This window comes from Odocoileus virginianus, chromosome 31 (genome assembly GCF_023699985.2).
Source record: "Odocoileus virginianus isolate 20LAN1187 ecotype Illinois chromosome 31, Ovbor_1.2, whole genome shotgun sequence".
NCBI lineage: Eukaryota > Metazoa > Chordata > Mammalia > Artiodactyla > Cervidae > Odocoileus > Odocoileus virginianus.
Window position 1 is genome coordinate 40,802,935 of NC_069704.1, and position 17,609 is coordinate 40,820,543.

The window sequence follows — 17,609 nt, forward strand, 5'->3', positions numbered from 1 at the left end:
GAATTTCCTCATTTTTTTTTTAAAAGAGAGAAAATAAGTCTAGACAGGGAAAGGTAAGACACTCAGAAAAAGCTAGGTTTGGGGAAAAAAAAAGAAAGTAGGGTCTTTCTCCAGTTATCCCAAATCACTGAGAAATTTCAGGCACAAGTTATAACATTTTCAATATGAAGAGTTAGTCATTTATAAAACTACTTCCCTTTTCATACCATTCAATAAAATGCTGCTCAAGTAAAAAGAGGCTAAATTAGATTCTTTTAAGGATGAGTTCAAGAAGCACTGAATCCCTGAAGACGGAGTTTCTAAATAAACAGAACAGGATGCAGTGGTGAAGCAGGCAGTCAGGGTTCTTTGGGAAGGCACTTAAAAAGGCTACAGACACGCTGTGAAGCACAGCAGAGAAGGACAAGCACCAGGAAAAGGCGGGAGGGAAGGGCCGCCCTCAGGAGCTGGCTCTCACTCAGGCTGACGGAAATTCTCTGATGGGGAGAGAGTTTTGAAAACAAGAGAGAACACACACACACACACACACACACACAACAGGTGCCTCATTTGTCCCAGAAGACAGACTATTAGTATCTTCTTCAAGAAATCTTACTGCCAGATTTCAGTGAAAGTACCTGAGTACCAATACTGCAGCTGCCCCTAGCATGCCCAGTAACAAATTAACAACTCTAACAAGTGCTACAGGTTTATGAAGAAAAAGAACTGTATCACTACCATATGTCAACATTATTACAAACGCAACTACACATATATACAAATTTCTTTTTATTTTCCACCCCATGACCCAGTCATTTCACATTAAGACTGAAATAACAAGGAAAGAAAACCAGGAGGAAAAAGTGAAGAAATATTTATGCTATCTCAAGTATTTGTCTTTTCTGATTATCTAAGATAAATGAGCATTAGGAAATCTAACTTCAAAAGAGAAATTCAAAATACTTCCAAAGAGAACTGGAGAACTGTTAAGCCTAAAACCAGTGATCCAGTGTGCCTGATTCTGCGGTGTTTAAACCCCAGGTCTCAGCCCTTCGCTGTCCCTCACTCCGCATGCAGCCGGAAGCGCACGAGACCACCAGCCCCACGGCTGCTCAGCCTCTGCCTCATGCTGCAGCCAGCGCAATGCTAGGTTGGTTTTCTTCATCTAAGAAGTTTTAAGCTAAAGTTTCTCTTCTCATACACTGTCATATAAAATGAGAATTTCTGCGCTGTCCCTCCCTGCCACCACACCAAAAAATATATTAATAAATAAAATAAAATACACACACAAATAAATACAAATTCGAAAATGTTAAATAAAACTGGCTTTTAAAAATCTAGATAAAACAAGGTAAGACTGAATTAGTCCTGAAGAGACTGGAAGATTTTTAAACAGCGGAAAAATAAACATACACACACGAAACACTGAAACCCGCAGGCATAGTGACAACTCTCTAAACTGAAACGTCTGGACTTTGGAAGGAAGGTCATGTTTCCCAAAGCCAACTTCTGGAAATCTTAATGCAGACTCAGAGAAATTCCTAACAAAATGAGCTAGCAGCCGGGAAGAGAGTATTGAGCAAGGAAAGTGAGTAGTTCAATTTGCAAACATATCAACAGAAAAGAAAGTGACATACCGTAGAGAAAGGGTCAAGAAAAGCTCATGGCCTGTCATGAACCTTCAAAGCTGCTGAATTTCACATGTTCTGATTCTTAGTTTAAAAAACTGAAACTTACCAAAGGTTAATAACAAGGACAAGGAGCAAAGGAGACAGCAACACTGCATACTATAAAGCAACTGAAATATCCAGATAAAACTGTGTTTGTCCTCTCAGGAGGCAAGAAAGAACTAAACACCCTTTCCAAAGCTAGTTCAAGTCACCTGTCATCAACTCAATCCCTAGAGATGATTAGGTCAGCAAGAGTCTGAAAAGGACCCACCAGCTGGTTTCGCGACATGTCTTTCACATTTGCCAGCAACAGCCAAATCCTGAGAAACTTTGCCTTCTTACCTTTCCCAGTTGCCCAAATAAAGTAGCTCTCTACTTTAAGAACTTTGCAGAGACTTCATTCACTACCAGCTCTGGCACCAGAAATGGGAACTGCTTCGTAAGCAGAGTTTGTAAGTGTAACTGCTGCTTCTTCAGGCCTCTACGGCTTCTGTCAGCTTTGCAGGCTCCCGGAGGGCCCCCCGTCTCCACCCACCCCATCTATATTGTAGCACACCACCCCCATTTGCTCTGCAAAGGCAACAAGACAATTTCTAGCTGAAATTTATGATGGAACCTGCTTCTCAGTGTTAACGGACTTAAAAGAGAAAAGAAAATGAAAAGAAAGATCTTCTGCTGGGTTGGTGAAAGAGCAAACGCCAACACGAACTCCCTTCCGGCCGCTGGGGACCCTGCGCAGATGCGCTCACAGCTGAGCTCAGAAGTCTGCCTGCTCTGACCGGCCCGTGTCCTGACGGTCCAATCACAGGAAGAACAGGTTCTCGCACAGCTGGATGGCTGGTTCATGGTGCAAGATTTGTCCTGACAGGAAGGCTAGCTTGTGGGCATACTTGCAAGGAGCTGGAACTCTAATGGTACCCGGCCAATTCCAGTACATGTGGCACAGTTTGAAAGTCAACCTGTAGGCCAAGAAGAAAATATGAGCCTTATCACTCTCCATCTTCAGTGTGGAGCGCGATTATGTCCTTCTGGGTACATGACACAGCATATTTACCAGCAAACTGGGGGACTGAGTTGCAATATGATGCAACTTTTTGGAATTATTATTTTTAAGTGAAATTATTTCCACTATTTTTAAGTCAAGAGGACATGGGGAAATTCCCAATGTAGGTGCTCCTGTTTTTATATCAAAACAAGGAAAACAACATTTTTTTTTCTCTTGTCTCAAGAAAAGGCTGCAGAAAGAGAAGTACCCCAGCAAAGTACTTCTTTACTCTGAGCTCAAGAGCAATGGGTCTCAAACTTGGCTATGTGTCATAGTCACTGGAAGCAGTTTTTAAAAATACAAATGCTTCAGAATGCTTCGAGGTGAAGCCTGGTTGTAATTTTTTGAAAGGTCTTCAAGTAATTTTAGCAAACAACAATAATTATCAATCACTCCTCGAAAAGATATATCATTATCATCAAAGACATAAAGAAACTCAAGGGGTAAGGGGGCAGGCAGTATTTGTCTTTTCTGATTATATAAGAGAAAATGAGTCTTAGTAAATCCAACTCCAAAAGATAAATTCAAAATGCTTTCAGAAAAAAAATGCTTTCAAAGAGAATCAGAAAATTATTAAGCCCAAACCAGTGATTTGTTGAATTAAGCCAAATACAATTTGCTGAATTCAGAGTTTTTTAAATTCCAGGTCTTAGACTTAGCTCAGTGGCCAGAATTATTCACAAGTTAGGAGTAAGTTACTGGTCAGCTCACCTTTGCATATGATCAGGGCTCAGGTTTGCAGTGTTGAGAACACAAACATAATGGGTTGGAATGCCACAACCCTGCCGCACATGATGGGCAAGAAGGTAGAAGTCCACCCTAGTAATGAAAAAGTACAAACTAATGGTATAACAGAGCTGGAGATGCTTCTTCATCCAAGGCTCAGAGAGGTCAAATGACTGGATTAAGGACATCACAAAGACCAAACCAGGATGAGAATTCAGGTCTCCTGACTCAACAGGCTATTTAAAAGTGGTGGTAGAAACGACCACATTTATATGCAGAAGATTAAGCATGCATATTCTTAGGAAAAGAATGCATGCTCAATATTTTATACTTAAGAGGTAAAAGCTTCATTGGTGGTTTGTGTGTTTTCTAAATTGCTCTTAAAATTTTATTTTTTACCAGGAAAATCTCTTGAGGATTTCATTCCAAATCTCTCTAGGCCACGTCCCCATTCCAATACCCAGGGAATGGAGAACTTCCCCAACCTATTCTTGTTGAAATACGTGTTTCGCCCACTCACCACTCACAGCTTGTTATTGTATGATCTACCACAGTCCCAGGGGAGGGCGTCGCAAAGTTCTCAGTGGCAGCCAGGTACAGGTTGGTGCTGATTTTCTTCTGCACTACAAACACCACCATCTTGGGATGATAATTCTCAAAAGCTTCAAAACACTTCTGGAGCTGAGGAATTTCATAGCTGGCAACTGTCTTTAGTTGGCCATCAGATACTCCATCACGGTACACCACAATCTTCTCCGGTAGGCAGTGGTTCACCTGAAACGAAAGCTTGCTGAGGTGGACCACGTGGCCCGAGGGCTGATGGCCACCAGCAGAGGGCAGCTCACTCAGTGAGTAACCTGGAGACGTGGCAGGGCCCGAAGCCATCACGTTGGAAGGGCAAGGAAAGGCAGCTTCTAGTCATTTCTAGACTTCATCAGGGTAGTAAAACAGGTCTGGCACAGCCAAGGTGTTATAAAATATGGAACCAAATAAGCAAGCTCTGAGTCATATACACAAGGCTTATACTGAAACGGTGTGAACAAAGTTAAAAAGAAGGAAAATTACAGGCTTGAATCAATCTTTCGTCTACTTGGATTTAACACTAAATTACTGTCTACGCAAAGAACAAGGTGAAATGTTGAAGAGATTCTAACACATAACTGCACATGCTACAGATCCACCAACCTGGTATTTCTGTGTATCAGCAACATCCAAAGTTGCTAATACAAGGATCCTTTACTTAATAATTATTCTGTGTGTGTGTGTGCGCTTAGCTGCTCAGTCATATCTGCTTCTTTACAACCTTGGAATTATTGCCCTAGTTGTAGTACTTTTTTATCTTGTTTTTCTCTGTCTAGTATTTATTCCACTCTTTTTTTTTTTTTATAAGAGCATTTTAGTGTTCTTTTGCCTCCAATAGGATAGTCTGGTGGGATTTTAATCGAGCTGCTGCCCCTAATCCAGGCCTTCTCAGCCTCAATACTACTGATGTGTGGGACCAGTGAATTCTGTTATTGGGGGCTGACACCAGAGCACGTTCCACAGCATTCCTGGCCTCTACCCGCTAGATGCCAGTAGCTCTCTCTCCCAGTTATAATGCAAAATGTCTCCAGGTTTCCCAGTGGGAGGACAAAACTGTCCCCAGTTGAGAATCACTGCGCTAACCAAAAGACAAGAGATGATTCCAGCCACGCCAGCAAAACGCCTTTCCCTCACTCTGACTCTTGGGCAGAGAACCAGAAACAGCTGGAGTTTGATGGTGCTTTTTCAGGTCCCTGCTTCTAGAACTCCTGTCCATTTCCCAGTTTGACGCTCAACCTTCTCACCAATTCCCTGAGGCTCTTCATGATCTTACCAACTAATCTCCACTTTGCTAAAGTGAGAACATTTCTGTGACTTCCTACAGAGTCTTGATACACTGTGTTAAAGGCTGGGTAACATAGGCACTGAGATCTGAAAGAAACCCTGATTTCACAGGTGAGGAAACAGAGAAGTATGACACTGGATCTGGGGTCAGGAGACCTGGGGCTGAGTCTGCATATGCTGCTCCTCAGCTATAGTCTTGAAGACTGTTTCCCCACTTGAAAAATGGAGGTAAATGATCACCTCACCTTCTTCTTCTTAGGACTGAGAGATAAAGCGTGTGTATACATGAATACAAAAGTTGAACACAAACTAGATCAAGGAAATACAGATATTCTGAAGCACAGGGAAGGGATCTAACAGGATCAATGGAGTGAAAAACAGAATCAAATTCAACTGAAGTATTCACTGATATTACGTCTTTCTTTAAAATTTGCTAACCCTGGCAATCCACTCCAGTATTCTTGCTTTGAGACCCCCATGGACAGAAAGGCCTGGCAGGCTACAGTCCATAGGGTCTCACAAAGTCAGACATGACTGAAGTGACTTAGCACGGCACGGCAACCAACCACTGAGGGTGAGACACTGTACTTGGTCCTACGTAGATTCCAGTAAGAGTGAAGGTCATGATGCCTGTTACCAAGGAGCATTAAAATCTAATAATACAGTAACAGCCAACAATGGTAACTTTTCTAGGTCATCTAGCCCACCCTCCTCACTTCATAAATGGTAAGACTATGATCGAGGAGGGTCGAAATATGAGATGAGTCACAACACTGAAACATTAATGGTAAATATACATATCGAATCGCTTCAGTACTAGGGTAAGTACAGGAAACAATAAATCCATGAATATCTTGAAAGCAGGACTGTGCTTGTTGGCCTGGTGTCTCTAGCACTAAATACAGTGGTGAGGGTCAAGGAGAAAATAAGTATCTGCTGAAGGTTTGAGATGTTCTTTTATGTGTGATTACATTCATTCACTAAACAAGCACTTAATGCCCACTAGGTATGTGCCACTGTGCTAGTCTCATAAAAATTATCTTGAAAGGATGTGCGAAGTATTAGTCGCTCAGTCATGTCCGACTTCTTGCGACCCCATGGACCATAGCTGGCCAGGCTCCTCTGTCCATGGGATTCTCCAGGCAAGAATACTAGAGTGGGTAGCCATTCCCTTCTCCAAGAGATCTTCCCAACCCAGCGATCGAATCCCTGTCTCTTGCCACTGCAAGCAGATTATTTACTATCTGAGCCACCAGGGAAGCCCAGAAATTATCTTGATACCTTTCAAATATTAGTGGAACTTAAAACTGGGGAGATAGACACATAAAAGTAAATGCTCTCAAGACATTATAAATAATATAATAAAGGTATAAATAAAATGCTATGAAAACAGAGAAGTATAAGATATTTGTGCCCTGGAGGAATATGTGAACCTCAGTGAAAGAATCAGCAGACACTTCAGTCAGCAAAGAAGGGTAAAAGGATTCCAGGTAGAGCATGAGCAAAGTTCTAGACTGTGACTAGCCAAGGGGCAAGTAAACAACTGGAGACTGACCTGTGTGATGATGTAAGTAACCCCAGTGTCCATCAACACAAGAATGGATAAGCAAAATGTGGCATATACATCCAACAGAATATTATTCAGCTCTTAAAAGGGAGGAAATTCTGCAATGTACTACAACATGGATGAACTTTGAAGACATTATGCTAAGTGAAACAAACCAGTTGCAAAAAGACAAGTGAGTATCATTCCATGGATGTGAGATACTCAGGGTCATCAAAATCAGAGACAGAAAATAGAAAGGTGGCGGCCAGGGGCGAGGGGGTGGAGAGCATGGGAAACAATTAATGAAGAGAGTTTCAGTTTTACAAGATAAAAAGAGCTATGGAGATGAATGATGGAGACGACTGTACAACATTATCAATGTATTTCCCACCATTAAAATGTTATACTTAAAAAGGGATAGGATGTTAAACTTTATATGTATTTTACTTAATTAAAAGAAAATGGGGGCTTCCCTGATGGCTCAGTGGTAAAGAATGCTCCTGCCAGTGCAGGAGCCACGGGTTTCATCCCTGGTCTGGGAAGATCCCACATGCGGCAGAGCAAAAGCCCATGCACCACGACGACTGAAGCCTGGGCGCTTCCAGCCCCACTCTGCACCAAGAGAAGCCACTGCAGGGAGAAGCCTGGTCACCACAACCAGAAGGAAAAAAAGTCCACAAGGCAACAAATACCCAGTACAGCAATTAAAAAAGAAAAATTGGGGAAAAAGAGGAGGAAGAGGAGGCCAGCAAGATACTGGCAACGGTAGGTGCAATAAGGGCAGGCTAAATTCTGGAAGAGTTCCCAAATAATCACTGGCTCCAGATAACTCCACCCTAAGATTCTCCCAATTCTGCTAAGAAAAGGGAAGTGACGGTGGAACTAAGAAGCCCAAAGAACCTATACACTCACACATCGTATAGCTGGCTGCCTGCAACTTTTGATGCCAAAGGTAACACCGTGGCCCACTACCTTCTGTCTTCAGAGTCAGACACGGTTAGTAGTCACAGCCACAGCCAGAGTCACATCAGAAGCAACAGGGGCTGCATCAACTACAGCTGAGTTTAATCTTCTCCAACCTCAGGCCAAATAACAGATAAACTCAACATCAGGTGATTACTAATCATGAGCGCTAAAGGCTAAGGCAAGTGTCACGAACAGCTTGGTTTTGATTTTCACACGTGAATGGAAAGCGACCCTGGCACTCAGACTCACATGTCAGGCTTCAGTGGCCCATGAGACATCCCAGTACTAGAGCAGCCTCGCAGGCAGCGGGAGATGTGGTCCCGGAGCTCTGACGAATGCTATGGGCCACAGCAGTGGTTCCCAGTGTGTGCTCTGGGCTCCAATCCTTTCCCATCCAGGAGTCCCTAAGTCATTTTAGGGAGTCCACAAAGTCAAAACTATTCTCACAATACCACTACATTACTTGGCATTTTCACTCTAATTCTCTCACAAATATTCACCAGAATTTTCCAGAAAGTAAATGATGTGTGACACCACAATAAATTAAATGCAGGCCATTCCCTCGCCTTTTACTAATCCAAACATCACAGCCATTCACTGAAATGTAAAACAAACATCACCAAACATTTTGAAAGTAGTTATCTTTAATTTGACTACTCTTGAGTATCTCATATATGTGGAATCATAGAGTATTTATCTTTTTGTGACTGTGACCTTTAAAATGTGATTTTTGTTATTCACATGTACTGAGCTTATTAGTATTTGAAGGTAAAATTTAAAAATATAAAATGTTCTGTTTTAAAATCTAATATGATAATAATCATTATAGATATACACTTATACAAACAAAAAACTCAGTAATACTTAAGGTTTCCTTAGACCAGAAAATCTGAGAACTGCTGGACTAGAAAAACAAATCTAAATACAGATTTTAAATAAAACCATAGATGAAATGAAGCTTGCCAGCAAGGCCTCACTCACAGACCAGGAATTTTGGGAAATCCTACAGCTGAGGATAATTGGAAAAGCTGGACAAAATATAAAAACATCTATGTGAAGTCATGTCAGAGGAAGGGTGGGGGCCCAGGGAAATAAGCCAACGTTTCGAACCTCTTTTTCCCTTGGCAGCATGTGTTAATTTGTTGATTCCACACATGTACGTAAGCTAGATGGATGTTTGGGAGTAGTGTTTTTTTTAATTCACAGCTTTATTGAGATATAATGCGCAACACCTCTTTTAAGGTATAAGGGTCAAAAGTTTTAAGTTTATAGAATCTTGCAACCATCATCAATTTTAGAATATATTCATCACCCCAAAAAGGTAATCTCATACCCATTAGCAGTTATTTTCCATTACCCCTCAACCCCAACTCCTGGAACACACTAACCTACTTTCTGTTTCTTTGGATTAGACTGTTCTGGACAGACATAATCAACAGGTGGTCTTTGTGACTAAATAGTTTCACTGAACATAATATTTTCATAGTTCACCCATGTTGTAGCATGTATCAATACTTCATTCCTTTATGCTGCCAAATAGTATTCCATCACATTGTTTGTCCATTCATCAATCATATGGAGCATTTTCACTCTTGGCTATTATGAATAATACTGCTATGATCATCATATACATGCTTTTGTGTGGACATATGCTTTCTTTTGGTTTATATCTAGGAGTAGAATTGCTGGGTCTCCTGCTTAACATTCTGAAGAAATGCCAAACTGCTTTTCAAAGTAGCTCAACTGTTTGGCAATCCCACCAGCAACGCAGGAGGGTTGCAACTCCTCCACATACTCAACAACACTCTTTTTCATTTTAGCCATCTTAGTGCGCGTGTGGGTTCCCCGGTGGCTCAGATGGTAAAGAATCTGCCTCCAATGTGGGAGACCTGGGTTTGATCCCTGGGTTGGGCAGATCCCTCAGAGAAGGGAATGGCAACCCACTCCAGTATTCTGGCCTGGAGAATTCCATGGAGAGAGGAGCCTGGCAGGGCTACAGTTCATGGGATCACAAAGAGTCGGACACAACTGAGTGACTTTCACTTTCACTTTAGTATGTGTGCGGTAGCATCTCATTGTATGTGCATGTTTTTAAGTAGAGACCAGTATTAAGTTTATTTTTTAGACCAGTATTAGGTATTAAGTATTTTTTTAGTATTTTTCAGACCAGTATTAAGTTTACAAGGACTTCCCTGGTGGCTCAGATGGTAAAGTGTCTGTCTACAAAGACCTGGGTTCGATCCCTGGGTCGGGAAGATCCCCTGGAGAAGGAAATGGCAACCCACTCCAGTACTCTTGCCTGGAAAATCTCATGGACAGAGGAGGATGGTAGGCTGCAGTCCATGGGGTCACTACAAGTCAGACAGGACTGAGCACCTTCACTTAAGTTTACAAAGAAACATGAGGCCATAGTAGAGTTCCCATATACACCTTCCCCACCAATCACGCAGTTTCCCCTATTGTTACCACATTGCATTAGGATAGGACATTTGTTACAACTGATGAATACTGATACATTATTATTAACTAAAGTCAACAGGTGGCCCAGTGGTAAAGAATTTGCCTGCCAATGGAGGAGATGCAAGAGACCCGGGTTCAATCCCTCGGTTGGGAAGATTCCTGGAGTAGGAAATGGCAATCCACCCCAGTATTTTCACCTGGAAAATCCCATGGACAGAGGAGCCTGGCAGGCTACAGTCCATGGGGTCACAAAGAGTTAGACATGACTGAGCACAGCACACAGTTATATTAAGAGTTTACTCGCATACATTCTACAGGCTTTGAAAAATACATGTCATTTGTCTACATTTGTCACATGTCATTTGTAGTATCATATACAATATTTTTACAGTCCTAAAAATCCCCTGTGCTCCCTATTTATCCTTCCTATCTTCACCCTCCCAAACCTCTGGCAATCACTATCTATTTACTGTGTCCATAGTTTTGTGTCTTTTCCAGACTGTCCTATAGTTGGAATAATACAGTATGTAGCCTTTTTAGATATGCTTCTTTCACTTACTATTATGTATTTAAGATTCCTCCAGATCTTCCCATGATTCAATAGTTCATTTCTGTTTACTGCTGAATATTCAACTGTCTGGATGTCCTACAGATTATTTGTCCATTCACCTACTGAAGGACATCTTGGTTGCTTCCAAGTTTTAACAATTATAAATAAAGCTGCTATAAAAATTTTTGTGTAGGTTTTTTTTTTTGTGTGTGTATACATATGTTTTCAATTCATCTGGGTAAGTACTAAGGAGTATGACTGCTGGATGGTATGGTAAAAGAATGTTTAGTTTATAAGAAACTGTTGAACTGTCTTCCAAAATGGCTGCACCATTCCACACTCCCTCAGGCAATGATGAGAGATTGCTCTATATCCTCACCAGCATTTGGTGGTGTCAGTTTTTGGATTTTGGCTATTCTGAAAGATGTGCAGTGGTATCTTGTTTTAATTTGCCATTCCCCAATATTATATTGAGTATCTCTGCATATACTTATGTGCCATCTGTATATGCTCTTTGATGAGAAGTCTGTTCAAGTCTTTTGCCCATCTTATTATTTCTGAGTTTTTAACAATTCTTTGTTTTCTAAGTAACAGGACTTTATCAGATATGTGTTTCACAAGTATTTCCTCCAAATATGTAGCTTTTTTTCATTCTCTTAGTGTCTTTCACATAAGTTTTTTAAAATTTTAATTAAGTTCTATTTATCAGTTCTTTCTTTCATGGACAGTGAAATGTCCATGTGGTAATAGACAGTGCTTTGGTATCAAAAGGTCATCACCAAACCCAAGGTGACCAAGAATTTCTATACCTTTTATACCTTTTACAGTTTTGTATTTTAACACTAAATTTGTGATAAATTTGTGATAATTTTGAGTTACATTTTGTGAAAGGTATATGGTCTGGATATAGATTGTCGTTTTTGTTGACACTTTTTTTTTTTTTTTGGCATGTGGATGGGCAGCTATTCCAGTACCATTTATTGAAAAGAGTCTCCTTTTCCCATTGAAGTGCCCATGTTCTTTTATCAACGATCACTGGAATGTATTTGTACAGGTCTATTTCTGGGCTGTTACCTTGACTTACCTATTTTTTTTTTGTCAGTACCACACCATCTATATTACTATAGATTTAGAGTAACTCTTTGAGGAACCTAAGTCCTCTGATTTTGTTTTTCTTCAATACTGGGTTGGCTACCCTGTGTCTTTTGCCTTTCCATTTAAACTTGGCCAGGATTCTGTCTAGTGCTACACTAAACCTATAGATCAAATTGGGAAAAACTTACATCTTGACAATATTGAGTCTAACAACGAACATGGGATAGCTCTCCCTTTTTTTAGATTCTTTGATATTTTTCATGAGCGTTTTTAGAGTTTTCTTTATGTAGATCTTACACAAATTTTGTTAGATTTATATCTGTATATTTCTCTTTTTTTTTTTTTGGTGCTAATACAAATTGTATGGCTTTCAATTTCAAATTCCAATTGTTCATTGCTGGTATATAGAAAAGGAATTGATTTTGTGTGTTTTGTTTTTTTTTAGCAATTTAATTCTGTATATTTACTTTGTATCCTGCAACCTTATAATTCCAGCAGAGTTCTCTTTTGCTGTTGACTTCATGAGATGTCTATGTAGACATGCTACCTGTAAAGTTTTCTCCCTCCTTTTCAACTGTATAAGTTTTACTCCTTTCTGTCTTTTTGCATTAGCTAGGACTCCTAGTATGATGCTGAATAGGAATGGCAAGAGAAGAAACACTTTGTTCTTAATCTTAGGGGGAAGTATCTAGTTTCTCAGAATTAGGTACAAGGTTAGCTGCAGGATTTTTGTAGGTGTTCTATCAAGTTTATGAAGTTCCTCCTACAGTGCTAGTCTGTTGGGAGGCTTTTTTATTTTTTAAATCATGAATGGGAGTTGACTTTTGTCAAATGCTTTTTCTGCATCTATTGGTGTGACAGGATTTTTCTTCTTGAGTCTACTGATGGACTGTATACAAATTTTCGAATGCTGAACCAACCTTGCATAACTGGAATGTAACCCACTGGGTTGCTGTACTCTTTTCAAGGGTTGCTTTAGCAACCACATACTGAGTAGCTTGGAACAACAGAAATGTACTCTCTCACATTTCTAGAGGGTAGAAGTCCAGAATCGCAGTTATCAGCAGTGCAACAGGCATCCTCCAAAGGCCCTAGGAAAGACTACCTTCTTGCCCACTCTAGCTTCTGGTGGTTTCTGGCAATCCTTAGTGTTTCCTGGATTGTATACACATCCCTCCAATCTCACTTCCACCTTTCCAGTGCCTTCCTCTGTGTCTGGGTCTCTGCTTGTTTACACGGCCTTCTGGGACTCTGTGACCAAACTTTCCTCTTTCTGTAGGAATACAATAGTGGCTTAGGGAAAGAGTTGATTACAGCATATTAATATTGTATCTTCAACCCTGCTGAACTTTTATTAGCTACAATAGCATGTGTGCATGTATTCTTTGTGATTTTTTTTGTATGTAAGACAATGTCAAATAGATACAGAGAGTTAACTTGGGACTTCCCTGGTGGCCCAGTGCTAAGACTCCATGCTCCCAACGCAGGGGGCCCAGATTCAATCCCTGGTCAGGGAACCAGATCCCACATGCCATAACAAAGAGTCCACATGCCACAACTAAAGATCCCACTTGCAACTAAGACCTGATGCAAACAAATAAACAAATAAAATAAATATTTTAAAAGGCATACTTTAACTTCATTTCCAGTCTAGAAATCTTCTGTAATTGTGTGTGTGTGTGTGTAATTTTCTTGTGATATTTTGGTCTAGCTTTCAGTTCAGTTCAGTCGCTCAGCTGTGTCTGACTCTTTGTGACCCCACGGACTGCAGCATGCCAGGCTTCCATGTCCATTACCAACTCCCGGAGATTGCTCAAACTCATGCCAATCGAGTTGGTGATGCCATCCAACCATCTCATCCTCTGTCGTCCCCTTCTCCTCCCGCCTTCAATTTTTCCCAGCATCAGTGTCTTTTCCAGTGAGTCAGTTCTTCGCATCAGGTGGCCAAAGAATTGGAGTTTGAGCTTCAGCATCAGTCCTTCCAATGAATATTCAGGACTGATTTCCTTTAGGATTGACTGGTTGGATCTCCTTGCAGTCCAAGGGACTCTGAAGAGTCTTCTCCAACACAACAGTTCAGAAGCATCAATTCTTCGGTACTCAGCCTTCTTTACAGTCCCAACTCTCACATCCATACATGACTACTAGAAAAACCATAGCTTTGACTAAATGGACCTTTGTTGGCAAGGTAACATCTCTGCTTTTTAATATGCTGTCTAGGTTTGTCATAACTTTTCTTCCAAGGAGCAAGCATCTTTTAATTTCATGGCTGCAGTCACCACCTGCAGTGATTTGGGAGCCCAAGAAAATAATCACTGTTTCCACTGTTTCCCCAGGTATTTACACGAAGTGATGGGTCTGGATGCCATGATCTTCGTTTTTTGAATGTTGAGTTTCACTCTCCTTTTTCACTTTCATCAAGAGGCTCTTTAGTTCCTCTTTGCTTTCTGCCATAAGGGTGGTATTGTCGGCATATCTGAGGTTATTCTCCCCGCAATCTTGATTTCAGCTTGTGCTTCAATCGGCCCAGCATTGTGCATGATGTACTCTGCATGTAAGTTAAATAAGCAGGGTGACAATATACAGCCTTGACATACTCCTTTCCCAATTTGGAACCAGTTTAGCTTTAGTATTAGGATAATACTGGCCTTATGGTACAAACTGGAAAATGCTCCCTCCTTTCATATTTTTTGGAAGAGTTTGTGAAAGAGTATTCTTTCAATGTTTGGTATAACTAAAAAGTTTTTATGGTTTGTGCCTCTTTTGGAGTTTGTCCATCTCACTTAGGTAATCTAATTTCTTGGCATCACTTAGGTAATCTAATTTCTTGGCATATAGTTCATTTCCTAAAATCCTTTTTATTTCTGCAAGGTTGGTCTTTTTCATTCCTGATCTTAGTATCTGATTCTTCTTATTTTCATCGGTACTAGCTAAAGGCTTATCAATTTTGTTGATCTTTTCAAATAATCAGTTTTTGGTGGCACTGATTTTCTCTGCCTTTTCTCAGTGTTCCAGTTCACTTACCTATGCTATAACCTCTACCAATTTTTCCATCTTGCTTTGAGCTTAGTTTGCTCTTCTCTTTCTAGTTTCTTAAGATGGAACTTGGGTTGTTTGGAGATTTTTCTTATTTAATATAGGTGGCTCAGACGGTAAAGAATCTGCCTACAATGCAGGAGACCCAGGTTTGATCCCTGGGTCGGGAAGACCTCCTGGAGAAGGAAATGGCAACCCACTCCAGCACTCTTGCCTGGGAAATCCCATGGACGGAGAATCCTGGTAGGCTACAGTCCATGGGGTAGCACAGAGTCAGATTTGATTTAGTGACTTCACTCACTCACTCATTTACAGCTATAAATTTTCTTCTAAGTACTGCTTTACATACATCCAGAAGTTTTGGTATGCTTTCTTTATTTCCATTTATCTCAAATTGTTTCCTAATTACCCCTTTGATTTCTTCTTTGACCTCTTGGTTACTTAAGAGTACTGTTTAATTTCCATATAGTTGTGACTTTCCCAAATGTCCCTTGTATTAACTTCTAATTTCATACTATTGTGGTTTCAGACCATATTTTGCAGGGTTTTAATCTTTTAAAATGTACTGAGTCTTGTTTTACATACATTTTATCATGGAGAATGTGTCATGTACATTTGAGAAGAATGGGAGTTCTGTTGTTGGGTGCTCTGTAGACATCTGTTACGTTGAGTTAGATCACAGAGTTGTTCAAATATTCTACTTCCTTGTTGATCTTATTTCTACTTGTTTTATCCATTACTGAAAATGGAAGTTTGGAATCTCCATCTATTACTGAATTGTCTATTTCTCCTTTCACTTACATTTGCTTTTGTTTCATATATTGTTGGATCTGTACTGATAGTTTCACATGAGTTTATGTTTTATGATCTTCTCATGGACAGACCCTTTTGCTATTACAAACGTCTTGTCTTGTCTTCAGTAACAACTGCTGTCTTAAAGTCTACTTGGCCTATTAGTATAGCTATGGCAGCTCTCTTTTGGTTACTATTTGCATGGTTTATTTTCTTCTTTTACTTTCCACATACTGTGTCTTTGAAACTAAACTATGTCTCGTGTAGAAAGCACATCTTCATATTTTCACTCAATCTAAGTTACAAACTAGTACCTCTGAATGGCGTTTAGTCCACTTACACCTAGCGCAGTTACTGACAGAGTAAAGTTCACATCTGCCGTTTCACCATTTGCTTTCCACATGCCTTATATCTTTTGTGTCCCTCTATTTTTCCTCCACTGCCTTAATTTGTATTAAACAGGCATTTCCCAGTTACCATTTTAACTCCCTAATCGTTCCTTTTCTTATATTTTTGAGTTATTTTCTCAGTGTCTCACCTGGGGATTATAATTAACATATTACAACCATCTCATTTGGTCAATTAATACAAAATTAATTTTAGTATTGTTCAAAAACTTTGCTTCTATATGGCTCCACTCCCTCTCCTCCCCATTGTAACTTGATCATACAAGTTAAATACTGTATACACAACCAATTAGATTTATAATTATTGCTTTTTGCCCTTGTCTCTTAAGACACAAACTACAAGAAAAGTTACAAACAAAAATATATTTTTGCTTTCCTTTATCTATACAGTTATCTTTCCCGGGGCTACTTATTTCTTCATGTGGATACAAGTTACTGTCTATGTCATTTCATTTCTACATCAAGGGCTCCCTTAAGTAGTTCTTGTAGGACAGGTCTGCTAGTGACACATCACTCCAGCTTTTATCTCAGAATGTCCTACTTTCTCCTTTTAAAAAAAAATAAGATATAAATCACAAAATAATCACCACTTCAAAGAGTATAATTCAGAGATTTTAGTATATTCACAAAATCTTGTACCTATCAACACTACCTATTTCAACAATATTTTCATCTCATGCTCATTCTCTGGAAACCAGCAATCTCCATTCTGTCTCTACAAATACGCCTAGTCGGGACACTTCACAGATGTGCACGCTAAGCCACTTCAGTAGTGTCTGACCGGGTGGTAGCCCACCAGGCTCCTCTGTCCATGGGATTCTCCAGGTGACAACACTGGAGTGGATTGCCATGCCCTCCCCCAGGAGATCTTCCCAACCCAGAGATGGAACCTTCATCTCTTATGTCTCCTGCACTTTACCACTAATGCCACCTGGGAAGCCCATTCATAGAAATGGAATAATATAAATATGTGACTTTTTATGTCTAGCTTCTTTCATTGAGCACAATGTCAAGGTTTCGCCTTCATTTCTGAACAGGAGCTTTTCTGGATATACAATTCCTATTCAACCTTCTTTTCCTTCCAGCATTTGCAATATGTCATCTGACTGCCTTTGGGCCTCCACGACTGCTGATTAGAAGTCAGCTCTTAAACAAATTGAAGATGCCTTGAACATAACGAGTGGCTTTCACTTGGTGCTTTCAAGATGCCCTCTTCGTCTTTTAGCAGTTTTACTAGGTTGTGTCTCGGTGTAGTTATCTTTGAGTTTTTCCTATTTAGTGTTCACTGGGCCTCTTGGATGAATGATTTTTTTCACTAATTTGGGGAATTTGGGGTTATTATTTCCTCCAGTATTCTTTCTTCCCTATCCTTTCTCATAACTCCCCTTCTGGGAATCATGTTGTTCATGTTGCTATGGCTGATGTTATCCCACAGATCGCTGAGCCGTTAGAATTCCTTATTTTTTTCTTT

At 40.2% G+C, this 17,609-nt stretch overlaps 1 protein-coding gene across 4 annotated transcripts in view; it reads right to left on the reverse strand.

The window, feature by feature from the left end:
• Positions 1-751: 751 nt before the first annotated feature.
• PIWIL2 (piwi like RNA-mediated gene silencing 2) overlaps positions 752-17,609 on the reverse strand; it is a 70,804-nt gene continuing 53,946 nt past the window's right edge. For 3 of the 4 annotated variants that reach the window (XM_020899932.2, XM_020899927.2, XM_020899928.2), the window contains 3 exons: positions 3,941-4,194; positions 3,406-3,513; positions 752-2,608 (listed from right to left, as the gene is read on the reverse strand). In XM_020899932.2, coding sequence (XP_020755591.1) covers positions 2,452-2,608; positions 3,406-3,513; positions 3,941-4,194 — 519 coding nt within the window. In that variant the 3' untranslated portion in view covers positions 752-2,451. The remainder of the gene's footprint in view (positions 2,609-3,405; positions 3,514-3,940; positions 4,195-17,609) is intronic. The other variant, XM_020899929.2, reaches the window with a different exon arrangement.